Source organism: Lagenorhynchus albirostris, chromosome 2 (assembly GCF_949774975.1).
Source record: "Lagenorhynchus albirostris chromosome 2, mLagAlb1.1, whole genome shotgun sequence".
In the NCBI taxonomy this organism is placed as follows: Eukaryota; Metazoa; Chordata; class Mammalia; order Artiodactyla; family Delphinidae; genus Lagenorhynchus; species Lagenorhynchus albirostris.
In genome coordinates this window covers 112,652,872-112,667,579 of record NC_083096.1, presented here as the reverse complement: position 1 = coordinate 112,667,579, position 14,708 = coordinate 112,652,872, and the positions used below count along the sequence as shown (strand labels likewise).

General features: G+C 31.4%; 1 protein-coding gene across 1 annotated transcript in view; it reads left to right on the top strand.

Annotated features, from left to right (window-relative positions):
• PRKACB (protein kinase cAMP-activated catalytic subunit beta) overlaps positions 1 to 14,708 on the top strand; it is a 143,425-nt gene that overhangs the window by 90,410 nt on the left and 38,307 nt on the right. The window contains exons 2-3 of the mRNA XM_060139660.1: positions 4,031 to 4,092; positions 6,143 to 6,271. Coding sequence (XP_059995643.1) covers positions 4,031 to 4,092; positions 6,143 to 6,271 — 191 coding nt within the window. The remainder of the gene's footprint in view (positions 1 to 4,030; positions 4,093 to 6,142; positions 6,272 to 14,708) is intronic.

Genomic DNA, 14,708 nt, shown 5'->3' with positions numbered 1-14,708 from the left:
TAGCACTGTGAAATAGTGGGAGCTGTACAGGGTAACATAAGACAAATTAATACACACCACTTAAATTAGATAACCCAGGTTAATGAAAGGTTTTTGAAAGGAAAATATAGTTGTAAATCTTGAGTAAAACAGCTAATATTTTAATTGGGTATTTACCCTAGGAAGTTTATATTCTATTTTGTTCTGTTTTCTATTTGTTTCCCTTCTATTTTCTGACATCCATTAAAAGAAGTTAAATAAAATTGTGCTTTTATTGTAAAAGAGGTGTCAAAGAGAGAGGTGACATTTATCACATTACAAAGAAAACTGGAGAATTCAACATCTGGAGTAGTTATAATCTGTATAGTAATAGATTTATAAACCCTTCTTATAAAACATGAATGATAACCTCCTTTAAGCTTTGCATAATGGCATACTGTAATGAACAACATGCCCTTTTTATAACCAGTAGCAATCTAGAATCTAGCAGCAACACAGAACCAAAAATTGCCCAGTAAATAAATTTACTAACTATAATTAGTGAAACATTTCAGAATTATCTGAATAACATGGAATAAAGATATGCCATACTTGAATTTTTAATAAATTTTCCTAATGTTTAAAATGAACTCTCTAATTTTTAACAATGTCGTGTGTGTAAATATATTCAAAGATATTTTGAGGGTGGTAAGATTTAAGTTTTTTTTAATGTAATTGTAGATATGCATAAAAATTATCACTTTGTTTCTTCTTTCTTCATCTCATGAATGTGGGTAAATATTTCTACAAACCAACCCTGGGTGAACATATAGATTCCTTTGGTATTTCTTAAACTGAAGAGAAAATAAATTTATATGGAAAATAAATGTAATTGAAGTATATACTTCTGGGAAGAAATTGAGGTAATTTTTGGTGTGTCCTCATTTTTTTAGTACCTAGTTTGCTCCATTATTGACCAGTACAGAACAAAATATATTTGCAGAAAAATCCTTTGTTGAGATGTTTTTTCCTAAGGAGTGTTACTAATCACTGTGTTTTCAGATAGGTACTGATGATTACTAAGAAGCATTACAACCAATATTATAACTCATGTGTTGAGCTCCAAAACCTGTGGCTGTTGCAGGATATCACAAGGGTTTAAATTGAGTGTAAATGTAGATATGGCTTATATATGAACACAAGAAAACAATTGAGAACTTCAAGTATATGCTTTATAGGGAACTCCAGATTAAATGTGCTGCAGTGTTTGAATTTGGCTTTCTCCCACCACTCGTTTTATTAATTAGTTGCCAACACCTTATGTCAGTGGATATAAACTTTAAAAATAACTAGAGAAAAGCATTTAGAAAGTTAAATTCACCACTGTGTAAAAATAATAAAATCCAAAGCAAATACATATGGTTCTAGATTGCCTATTTTTTTTGGAGTTATTCATAATCTAGCATGTTATAAAATATTTTATTTTTTGTGTTTATATTTATAAGGTATATATTTTGGTTAACCAATATTTTTACAAAGAGTTAACTGTGTTCATCTTTGCATCTAAGTAGTACACATATAAACCAGACATTTCATGTGTATATGTATACTTATGTGACAAAAAGTGTTGCAGGAAGAGTTTTCTTTGTGGAATTATTTAATGACATTATAATTAATGCTTATCCTTACTCTAAAAAGGAATCTATTTGTTGAAATAATTTGCAAAATTTAACATCTTTAATTCACACCATTTCTGATAATTTTCATCTAAGACCTTTATGAGAACTGTTATTTACTTTCTACAGTGTTACTTGACAGTAAACTCAGAATACTGATGAGTACAGAGAGTATTTCAAAGATTTTCCTGAATATCCTATTAGTGCATGAAATTCAGTAGTACTTAAAATTTTTCCTTTAGTTTATTCACCAAGCAGGAAAAAAGGAAATTTTCCTTCAACTTACCATCTTTGGCAAATACTGCCAGTCCTTCCTTTGACCAGTTAGTTTTTTCTTAACTCAAGATCCAATTAGCAAAAAGTGACAGGAGAAGCTGAAACAGGATGTTAGGGATTTTTTCCTTTTCCTGATTTTCTTCCATGTCTCCAAATTATCTATACTCATGCAGGCATCTGGAGAGTTTATACTGCAACTTGATGTGCAAGTTCTATAGATAGAAAATAACTAAAAATATTTTTCAAAAGAAATCAGAGGTATATTTTGGGAATCACAAGTTGTTTCTTAAAAGCCACAGTTGCATTTAGCAATAAATTATGTTTTTAATTTATTTTATAGCTGTCGTTTCCAAGTCAATGGCATGTGCAGATGTCTGTTTCATGCAAAAAAAAAAAAAGAGATCTTACTTATAAAACCACTCTTCTTCAGTTGTAACTAGTATATTAACTTTTTAGAAGTAGGATGACTTGAACCTTCCTAAACTCAAAGAAAATGTAATAATTTTCCACCCCCAAATCCACCCCCAGGAAGAATTAGATCAGATTTGCATAAGTAGTTGCAATTATTTGATTCATTGTTTTGGTGAATGAGATTTTCATATAATGGAAAGATTCTAATTTTAAAAATTATTTTTCTTAAATTTTCTAAAATAGGTATTTTGGGAATATTTTGCAAAATACAAGTGACAGTTTATATAAAGTAGTAAAATAATATGTTCAGAAATGCACACTAGTGTTACATAAAAACTAATGTCTGCTGTTGGTGCCTGTGAACACCATTTTGAAATCTCAAAGCACTTAAAATGCCAACAGCTTTCTTGTTTAACTGTATTTTGCCAAAGGTACTTCAGTGGGGGTAAAGGAGGAAATTACAATATATCTTACATGCCTCAGTTTAATACTACTGCATCATTAGAAGATCTTATTAAAGTATTTGTGAACCCCTCATTGAACTTTTGTCTTTTTATCATCATTATCATCATTCTTATTATTACTTCTGAAATAAATGCCACTGTGCCATTTGTTTAGCCTTTTACTATTTCAACACTATTTAAATCCTACTTTCATCTTTATTTATAGATTCAGATATGAGAGGAATAAAGGGAACTCCCCCCCCCCAAAAAAAAAGAAAGACTAAAATAATTACTTCTTGTGTAGTTAGGTTTTGCTCTCTCAAACCTAACTATGGGAAAAATAATACATTTTCTTAATGCCATTTTATCTCTCTGGAATTTTTTTTTACTATTTGTTTCTAAAACCCTGAAGTTATTTTGTAAACAGAAATCATTGTTAGTAGCTTTGTGGGAAGACAATGAAAAGAGGAATCCTTTTAAATGATTCATCATTTATCAAATCTAAAACTTCAAACCACAGCTCTATAAAATAATGTGGCTATTATTGATCATTATATAAACATCTGGTTTTGAATTGCTTTACTTTAGTTTATATTATAAATTAGGCATTCAGGCATTTCGTTTGCTCCAAATTTAGAATGAGAGCTTTAAGCTGTTTGGGTTTTTTGGTTGTGGTTTGTTCTGTTTTATTTTTAAGTCTTTGTGGCTATTCTTTGTGTTAGTCTGTAGTTTTTCCCTTTCTCTTTACCTTTAGTAGAGAGGATACAAATCTAATAATATAAATCCTTATACCTGAAAACAGCCCTTTGTCAAAGTCAGTTAGTTTTGAAACTCCACAAATCAACAAATTCACATTCTCCAGATTTTTTACTTCTTAGGTTTACTCTGTTAATATCTGCTGGCTTATTTATTTACAATAAGTATTTTGTCCTATATTGATTTCTAACTTTTTTCATTACTTTCAGGTATGTTTTCAGGAACAGTATTTTTATTATTAAATTTGAAATTATCAAAGTGACCTCCATAGAGAACAGTATTAGATATTCTTAGAAATTGGAGAAACTGTTTGCTTCTTCTTTAGAGAAACTAAATAGCTCTCTAGTCTAATCATGGTTGTGAATACATGTTTCATGGCAACCATAGTTGACTTAAGTCTGTGTTTTTTAAGCCAATATATTTATGTGTAATGTATTTATGTATGTAGTATAAATATTCTTAGAAGTCAAAATTTGGTTGTTTTTTTTTTTTTTTTTAATATATTTTCAGTGAAAGAGTTTCTAGCCAAAGCCAAAGAAGACTTTTTAAAAAAATGGGAAAATCCTGCTCCGGTAAGGAACATTTAAAATTTTCTGTGATTTAAAAATCTTGCTTTAAGTAAAATCATGATTCTCACCTAAATAATTTACTACTTCAGAAAGTTTAATTTTCAAATAGCATTAATAAATATAAGCTGAACGTGAGAATTTTGCCATAATATTATGTTTTGATTTATTAATAATTTTATGTATACCTAAATTGGAGAAGGAACTAATTTCTGATATAATACCTGATTATACATTTTGATACTAATTCCAAGTTGCTACAAACTCTTGATATTTTCTAATATTCTAGTCATTTTGATTTATGCCTTCGATAGCATATTTATTATTTTTATTAATTATGACAATTAGGGATCATATTGTGCAGTTTCAAATTCTTAATCACAAATACTTGGCTACTGACAACATACCAAGTACACTAGGATCCTTTCATGAATGTTTTGATGAGTTAAGTTCTATATAATTTAAGTACTTTAGATCTTAACTAAGATCTAAAAATTATATATAAAAAGAGCCATCTACACTTGCCAAAAACTCTTTTTCAATTTATTTTTATAAATAATTAATGACCTTTAATAGTAGGTGAAATTTTGAAAACTTTTCCTAGCATAAAAATCCTTTTGAAGTATTTTTTCACTAAAAAATATTTAATTTTAAATAAAATGTTACGTTTTATGAAGATGCCATCATTACCAAGATTTAGAGCATGAGCTATATAATTTATGAGGAAGATAGCATATTCGTATGAAAAGCAGTGACTAGCAGAAAGAGATGTTTTGTTGTCTATTAATGATGTTTATTTTCATTATTTAGTTGGGAACTTTATTAAACATTTCAATCCATTGTTGATAAAACCAAAAATTAAATATTAATCCATAAAATTAAATAATTAATTCAGTCAGAATTATAAGGACTTTTTCTTTCTGTATCCATACAGAATCTCATGGCAATTTAAAATTATTAGAAATAAGAATGAAAACAAGTTTTATAAATAAAAACTTAGAGTTACTTGCTTCCTCCTTAATGATTCAGTAAGAAGCTATGATGTGTCTCCAAAGGCAAGGTTGATTTGCAAAAGATTAAGTCCAACTACAGTGAATTCCAGTAGCAATCCAAATTCCTCACTTATAAAAGAACCATATTGCATCACATTTTTCTAAAGCTTAATGCTATACAGAATGGCCCTTGGAAATATTTTTTCCAAGATTTTCATGAAGATGTTTATAATGAAAACCTATTAAACAAATGGGTTAGCAATTACTATTTGGTGCCACTTAGCACATAATTTGTTCCTAGTAATTTTCATTTTGTTGTGGCAGCAACAAATTCAATAGATTGATGCCTCCAATTCTTTGCTTCTATGCTATAGTCAAAGCCAAAGATATTTGCTTGTAACAAAGCATCTTTCAAGGAGAAAGAGTGATTATTCTTCTGGGACTCTGACTTTTGGTTATCTTTGTGGGAGTGAGGAACTCTTTTTACCTTATTGTTACTTTTTTAGGTAATACTGGGTTGTTATCACATCAGAGAGAGAAAACCATTAGTATCTCTCATGCTGTTATTATCTGGTTCATATAAGGATAGAAATGAAGTAAGACAGTGTTTCTTCAGAGGTAACTCTAGTGAAAGGACTCTGATCCTCAGCTTATCTATTCATTATAATTATTTGTAAGTGCACTAAGACTGTGTGGCTTCCATGATTGCATACTTCTGGTCAGTTTGTAATTATTAAAATATGGAGCTAATTTATTAGAAGTCCAATACTATGAATTCATATTAGAATATGGCCTTTCATATTTCAACTGAGGATGTTACTTCCTCACATTACTATTATGCTTTGTTTTGCGATGTAAGTCTCTTCTCAAATATTAGATCCTTTCTTATTCAAAGGGAAAAATAGAACCAATAATCTGCAATTTCAGTAGTCTCTTTGTATTGTTTTTAAATGGATAGTTATAAATTACCTATTCTGATAGCATATCATTAAATCTATTATAGTTTTCATAGTCTTCTTATGAAAATTTCTAATTTTAAAGTTTATTTTTTCATGTATATGTAGAATAATGCTGGGCTGGAAGATTTTGAAAGGAAAAAAACCCTTGGAACAGGTTCATTTGGAAGAGTCATGTTGGTGAAACATAAAGCCACTGAACAATATTATGCAATGAAGATCTTAGATAAGCAGAAGGTTAGTGTATGCATTGGTTTGGGGTTTTTTTTTTGGAATTTAAAAAAATTTTTAATTTTAAATTGAAATATAGTTGATTTACAATGTTGTGTTAGCTTCAGGTATACAGCAAAGTGATTCAGTTATATACATATATATTCTTTATTAGATTCTTTTCCATTATAGGTTATTACAAGATATTGAGTATAGTTCTTTGTGCTATACAGGTTCTTGTTGGTTATCTATTGTATATATAGTGGTGTGTATATTTTAATCCCAAACTCCCCATTTATCCCTCCTCCCCCACCTTTCCTTTTGGTAACCATAAATTTGCTTTCTATGTCTGTGAGTCTATTTCTGTTTTGTAAATAAATTCATTTGTATCATTTGTTTAGATTCCACATATAAGTGATATCATAGGATATTTGTCTTTGTCTTGCCTACTTCACTTAGTATGGTAATCTCTAGGCAGAATACTCTTTAACATAAATTGCAGCAATATTTTTTGGCCCCATCTCCTAGAGTAATGGAAATAAAAACAAAAATAAACAAATGGGATCTAATTAAACTTAAAAGCTTTTGCATAGCAAAGGAAACCATAAACAAAATGAAAAGACAACCTACTACAGAGTGGTAGAAAATATTTGAAAATGATACGACTGACAAGGGATTAATTTCCAAAATATACAGCTTATTACAGCTCAATATCAAGAAAACAAACAGCCTAATCAAAAAATGGGTAGAAGATGTAAATAGACATTCCTCCAAAGAAGACATACCAGTGACCAACAGGCACATGAAAAGATGCTCAATATTGCTAATTATTAGAGCAATGCAAATCAAGACTACAATGAGTATCACCTCACACTGGTCAGAATGACCATGATCAAAAAGTCTACAAGTAATAAATGCTGGAGAGGGTGTAGAAAAAAAGGAACCCTCCTACATTGCTGGTAAGAATGTAAATTTGTACAGCCAATATGGAGAACAGTATAGAGGTTCCTTAAAAGACCAAAAATAGAGCTACCACAGGATCCTGCAATGCCCCTCCTGGGCATATATCTGGAGAAAACCATAATTCGAAAAGGTACATGCACCCTAATGATTATAACAGCTCAATTTACAGTAGCCAAGACATGGAAGCAACCTAAATGTCCATCAACAGATAAGTGGATAAAGAAGATGTGTGTATATATACACAATGGAATATTACTCAGCCATAAAAAAATGAAATAATGCCTTTTGCAGCAACATGGATGGACCTAGGGATTATCATGCTAAGTAAAGCAGTCAGACAGAGAAAGACAAATATCACATAATATTGCTTATATGTGAAATCTAAAAAGATGATACTGGTGTATTCATTGTTATTTACCTGAAGAGTAAATTTTATCTGCTAGATTATTAAACACATGCAATAGAATAACTTACCATTGACACCTTCAGATAATTTTATTGTTGTGTTTAATTTGCATTCCTCTTTATTGTGACTATATGACACATACAATTAATAGTTTGAGTGTAGGGGGGTACATTATGATTTCAATAATTATTTATACATAATAGGTATATATATGTTTACTAACAAAATATTGAATTCTATATGTAAAGAACAGGCATCTCTATTACATTCTGCCTTGTGGAAAAATGCAGGGGCCAATTACTTGATCCTTAGATTGAGGTAACAGAAATTTAGTGATTTATTTTATGACTTAATTTAATTGACAGTTGAAGCCCTGTTGTTTAACATGATTGAGCTGTTTAATTTAAAATGTAAGTTAAAGCAGGAAAAAATTTGAAAACCTGCATACTGTAACAAATATCAAATCATTATATTATACACCTAAAACTAATAATGTTACATGTCAGTTATAGCTAAAAGAAATTAATTAATTAAAAAATGAATTTTAAGTATTTATCATATATTAGTGTTATCTAATGAATCAAGGTGTCTGAATAATTCACGCTTTAAATATTAAGCTTCTGTTTTCCTAGTAATGACTATTGAGGGAAAGTAAAAGAAAAATGGCGAATCTTGATTTGTTATCTTACAGATATTATGTACTCAAGAATGACATTTTGGCTTGCTGGGATACAGATAGGAAAATGTGGAGGAAACAGTACTGAACGAGTAATCAGGGTTACAGATGGTGGGTAAATTAGTGCTATCCAATAGAAATATAATGTGAGGCACATATGTCATTTTGAGTTTTTTAGTAGCTACATTTTTAAAAAGTAAAAAGAAATAGTTAAAATTATTCTTAATTAATAGATCTTTATTTAGCCCAAGGTATCTAAAATACTATCACTGCCACATGTAATTAATATAAAAATTACTGAGATGTTTCATATTCTCTTTTTCATACCAAGTTGTCAAAATCTGATGTTTATTTTACACTTACAGTATATCTCCATTCAAATTAGCCTCATTTTGAGTGTTAAATAACCACATGTGGCTAGTGGCTACCATATTGGACAGCACAGCATTAGACTGGTCTGAGGTTTCAGTCCAACCTCTATTTTTTTTTTTTCGGTACGCGGGGCTCTCACTGTTGTGGCCTCTCCCGTTGTGGAACACAGGCTCCGGACGAGCAGGCTCAGCGGCCATGGCCCACGGGCCCAGCCGCTCCGCGGCATGTGGGATCTTCCCGAACTGGGGCACGAACCTGTGTCCTCTGCATCGGCAGGTGGACTCTCAACCACTGCGCCACCAGGGAAGCCCAACCTCTATTTTAAAACAAAAACCAAAACTAACCCCTAATATGAAAAGTAGTAATGGATTAAGTCTCTCTAAAATTAAATACACCCATACACACATTTGTGCATCTTTGTCTACTGCCCTCTTTCACTTTATCTTTTCTAACCATGCTTCTTGAAAAAATAGTTTAATCACTCACTGCTAACTCACTTCCTTTTAATTCTTCAACCCACAACAATTTAGCTGCCTCCTTGTTTATCTCCTGCTTCTTGCTACTCTACTGAAATGGCACTACCATGGATCACCAATCCAGTGACTTAATCACCAAGTCCAGTGGACTCTTTTTGCTCATCTTATGTGACTTTTTTAGAGCCAGGACTGTAGTGATACTCCCTTGAAACTGTCTTGTCCCTGGACTTCTGGAACCCCATGCTCCTAATTATAGTATTTCCTCTCTGGGCTCTTCTTTTTCATGTGCCTTTTCCTGTTTTGTTCTATTTTTTCCTTCTGTCTGCTCTTTAAAGATTGCTAATCTCAATCGCTGGACTATCCACTCTTCCTGTTTTCTTGTTCTGTACCCTCTTCCCGTGTACTCTAATCCAAGCTTCAACTCATCATTGAACTCTACACTTCTGATTTGTACAATCTGAGCATGGAGCTCTTAGAGATCAACTAGTCCTTACCCTAATTATCTAGATCAGGTAATTGGATCTTAGGGAGGGTAAGTGACCAGCATACTTGTATTGCTAGCACAACAAAAAAATGTCTCCAGTTTGCTTGCTTGCTTGTTTGTTTGAAGCATAATAGACTTACAATATTATATTAGTTACAGGTGTACAACATAATGATTTGATATTTCTATACATTACAAAATGATCACCATGACAGTCTAGTTACTATCTGTCACTATACAAAGTTATCATAATATTATTGACTATATTTCCTATACTGTATTTTAACTTGTGATTCATTTATTTTGTAACTCTTAATTTATCCTGTAAACTCTTAAAGTTCGTATCTCTTAATCTCCCTTACCTATATCATTCATCACCCCACACCTCCTCCCCTCTGAGTTCTCTGTATCTATGAGTCTGTTTCTGTTTTGTTATGTTTGTTCACTTGTTTTTTTAGATTCTACATATAAGAGAAATCATATGGTGTATTTCTTTGTCTGTCTGACTTATTTTACTCAGCATAATACCCTCATACCTCTAAGTCCATCTATGTTGTCACAAATGGCAAGATTTCCTTCTTTTTTTATTGCTGAGTATATTCCGTTTTATATTCCATCTTCTTATCAATCCATCTGTTAATGGACACTTAGGTTGCTTCCATATCTTGGCTATAGTAAATAACACTGCAGTGAACATAGGGGTGCATATATCTTTTTGAATTAGTGTTTTTATGTTCTTTGGAAAAATACCCAGAAGTGGAATTGCTGGATTATATGGTAGTTCTACTTTTAATTATTTGAGGAACCTCCATACTGTTTTCCATAGTGACTGTACCAGTTTACATTCCTACCAACAGTGCATGAGGGTTCCATTTTCTCCACATCCTTGCCAACACTTGTTATTTGTGTCTTTTTTATAATAGCCATTCTAACAGGTGTAGGGTTATATCTCATTGTAGTTTTGATTTGCATTTCCCTGATAATAAGTGATGTTGAGTATTTTTTCATGTACCTGTTGACCATCTGTGTGTCATCTTTAGAAAAATGTCTACTCAGGTCCTCTGCCTATTTTTCAATAGGGTTGTTTTTTGATGTTGAGTCTTATGATTTTTTTTAATATCTTGGATATTAACCCTTTATCAGACATTGTTTGCAGTTATTTTCTCCCATTCAGTTGGATGCCTTTTTGTTTTGTTCATAGCTTCCTTCACTGTGCAGAAGTATTTTAGTTTAAGGTAGTCCCATTTGTTTATTTTGTTTTTGTTTCCCTTGCTTGAGGAGACATATCCAAAAAAACATTGTTAAGACAGGTGTCAAAGAGCATACTGCCTATGTTTTCTTCTAAGAATTTTATAGTTTCAGATCTTACATTTAAGTCTTTAATCCATTTTGAGTTTATGTTTGTATATGGTGTGAGAAAATAACCCATTTTGATTCTTTTGCATATAGCTGTTCAATTTTTCCAGCACCATTTATCAAAGAGACTATCTTTTCTCCATTGTATATTCTTGCCTTGTTTGTTGTAAATTAATTGACCATATAAGCATGGGTTTATTTCTGGGCTTTCTATTCTGTTTCATTGGTCTATGTGTCTGTTTTTATACTAGTTTCATACTGTTTTGATTATTGTAGCTTTGTAGTATACTTTGAAATCAGCAGGCATGATACCTGCAGCTTTGTTCTTCTTTCTCAAGATTGTTTTGGCTATTCAGGGTCTTGTTTACATATAAATTCTAGAATTATTTGTTCTAGTTCTGTGAAAAATGCTGTTGGTATTTTGATAGAGATTGCATTGAATCTGCAGATTGCCTTGAGTAGTACGGCCATTTTAAGAATCTTGAGTCTTCCAATCCATGAGCTCAGTGTATCTTTCCATTTGTTTGTGTCATTTTTAATTTATTTCATCAATGTGTTTTAGTTTCCTGAGTACAGGTTTTTACCTCCTTGGTTAGATTTATTTCTAAGTGTTTTATTGTTTTTGATGCAGTTGTAAGTGGGATTGTTTTAATTTCTCTCTCTGATAGTTTGTTGTTAGTGTATTAAAACACAAAAGATTTCTATACATTAATTTTGTGTCCTGAAACCTTACTGAATTCATTTATTATAATAGGCTTTTTTGTGGCATCTAAAAAATGCAGGGGGGAAGTAAGAATGCAGAGCCATTAGAATGCATTCAAACTTAAGAGATTATCAACTTAAATAACCACATATATGTATAGGTTGTTATATATAAACCTCCTGGTATCCACAAACCAAAAATCTGTAATAGATACACACACAAAAAAAGAGAAAGGAATCCAAACATAACAGTAAAGATAAACATCAGATCACAAGGGAAGAGAGCAAAAGAAGAAGAAAGAAACAAAAAAAAAAACTACCAAAAAAACCCACCTGAAAACAGTTACCAAAATGACAATAAGTACATATCTACCAATAATTACTTTAAATGTAAATGGACTAAATGCTGTAGTCAAAAGATAGAGTGGCTGAATGAATAAAAAACAAGACCCATATATATGTTGCCTACAAGAGACTCACTTCACATCTAAAGACACACACAGACTGAAAGTGAGGGGATGGAAAACGGTATTCCATGCAAATGAAAATGTAAGCTGTGGTAGCAATATTTATATCAGACAAAATAGACTTTAAAACAAAGACCATAACGAGACATGAAGGACATTACATAATGATAATTGGGTCAATGCCAGAAGAAGTAATAATAATTATAAATATATATGCACCCACCATAGGAGCAGCTAAATACATATAGCAAATATTAACAAACATAAAGGGAGAAATTGATAGTAACATATTAATAGTAGGGGACTTTAATATTCCACTTACATCAATGGACAGATCGAGATAGAAAATCAATAAAGAAACACTGCCCTTAAGTGACACATTATACTAGATGGGTTTAATAGCTATATATAGAAAATTCCATCCCAAAGCATCAGAATACACATTCTTTTTCAAGCACACATGGAAATTCTCCAGGGTAGATCAATGCTAGGCTACAAAACAAGTCTTAATAAATTTAAGAATATTGAAATCATATCAAGCATCTTTTCCAACTACAATTATATGAGACTAGAAACCAACGACAAAAAAAAAGTACAAGCAACACAAACACATGGAAGCTAAACATAGTGCTACTGAGCAACCATTGGGTCACTGAAGAAATTAAAGTGGAAATCAGAAAATACCTGGAAACAAATGAAAATGAAATGCAATGATCCAAAATCTGTGGGACACAGTAGAAGCATCTCTAAGAGGGAAGTTTATAGTGATACAAGCCTCCTCAGGAAACAAGAAAAATCTCAAATAAACAGCCTAATCTTACACCTAAAAGAACTAGAAAAAGAAGAATAAACAAAACCCAAAGTTAGTAGAAGAAAAGAAACCATAAAGATCAGAGCAGAAATAAATGAAAGGGAGACTGAAAAAAATAATAGAAAAGATAAATGAAACTAAGAGCTGTTTCTTTAAAAGATAAGAACCTTTAACCAGACTCATCAAATAAAAAGGAGAAAGGGTCCAAATAAATAAAATCAGAAATGAAAAAGAAGAAGTTACAACTGACACCACAGAAATACAAAGGATCATAAGAGATTACTACGAACAATTACATGCCAACTAATTGGACAAACTAGAAGAAGTGGATAAATTCCTAGAAGAGTACACTCTCTCAAGACTGAATCAGGAAGAAATAGAAAATATGAACAGACCAACTACCAGTAATGAAAGTGAATCAGTAATTAAAAAAAAAAAAATACCTCCCAACAACAAAAGTTCAGGACCAAATGACTTCATGGGTGAATTCTACCAAACATTTGAAGAAGAGTTTACATCTGTCCTTCTCAAAGTATTCCAAAAAATTTCAGAGAAAGGAATGCTTGTGACCTTATTGAATGAGGCCAGCATCACCCTGATACCAAAACCGAAAAAAGACACCATAAAAAAAGAAAACTATAGGCCAATGTAACTGATGAACACAGACGCAAAAATCCTCAACAAAATATTAGAAAACCAAATTCAATATATTAAAAAGATCATACACCACGATCAAGTGGGATTTATCCCTGGGTGCAAGGATGGTTCAGAATCCACAAATCAATCAATGTGATACACCACATTAACAGATTGAAGAACAAAAATCATATGATCATCTCAATAGATGTAGAAAAAGTTTTTGACAAAAAAGCTTTTGACATGAACATCCATTTATGACAAAAACTTTCAACAAAGTAGGTATAGAGGGAACAATACCTCAACATAATAAAGGCCAAAAATGAGAAGCCTACAGCTAACACTTATACTCCCTGGTAAACTGAAAGCATTTCCTCTAAGATCAGGAATGAGATAAAGATACCCACTCTGTCCACTATTATGCAACATAGTATTGGAAGTCCTAGCCACAGCAAACGGACAAGAAAAAGAAAAAGAATCCAAATTGGAAAGGAAAAAGTACAACTGTCACTGTTGGCAGATGACACGATACTATATCAAATTTATATGTTTTTTATTAAACCTATTATTAAAATGTTATTATCTGTATAGTCCCTCATATTTTTTGTTAAGATGTTAACAGAATGTACTCTAGTCATAAAATATTAAAAGGATTACAAACGATACCATTTTTATGCTTTAAAGTTTTAGGGAAGTTTCAAATTTCTTTTTTAGTAAGGTAGTGAGAAGTAAGATAAGTTACTGAGAAGATTAACTCATTGATTAAATATTGGTGAAAGAGCATTTTCCAGAAGAATAGCTGCCATTTGAAGTCATTTCTACTGCGGCAATGTTCTGGATCTATTCATAATTAGGACAAAGTGTTTATGTTCTGAATTTTTTTCAAGTTTATTTACTGTAATTTGCTAAAGATAAGTAATAAAATAACACTCCATAATAACCTTTTTGCCATAAATCTTTCAATTAACTCTTTTTGGCTTCTATCTTATAGTGTATGGAGCATGGGGAAGAAAATCAGTGCAGAAATCAAGGAAATCTCATTTCTTTATTCCTTACTATATGTCTAGCATTGCTAGGTACTTTATATTATTGTATCAGTGAATCTTCCCAACAAC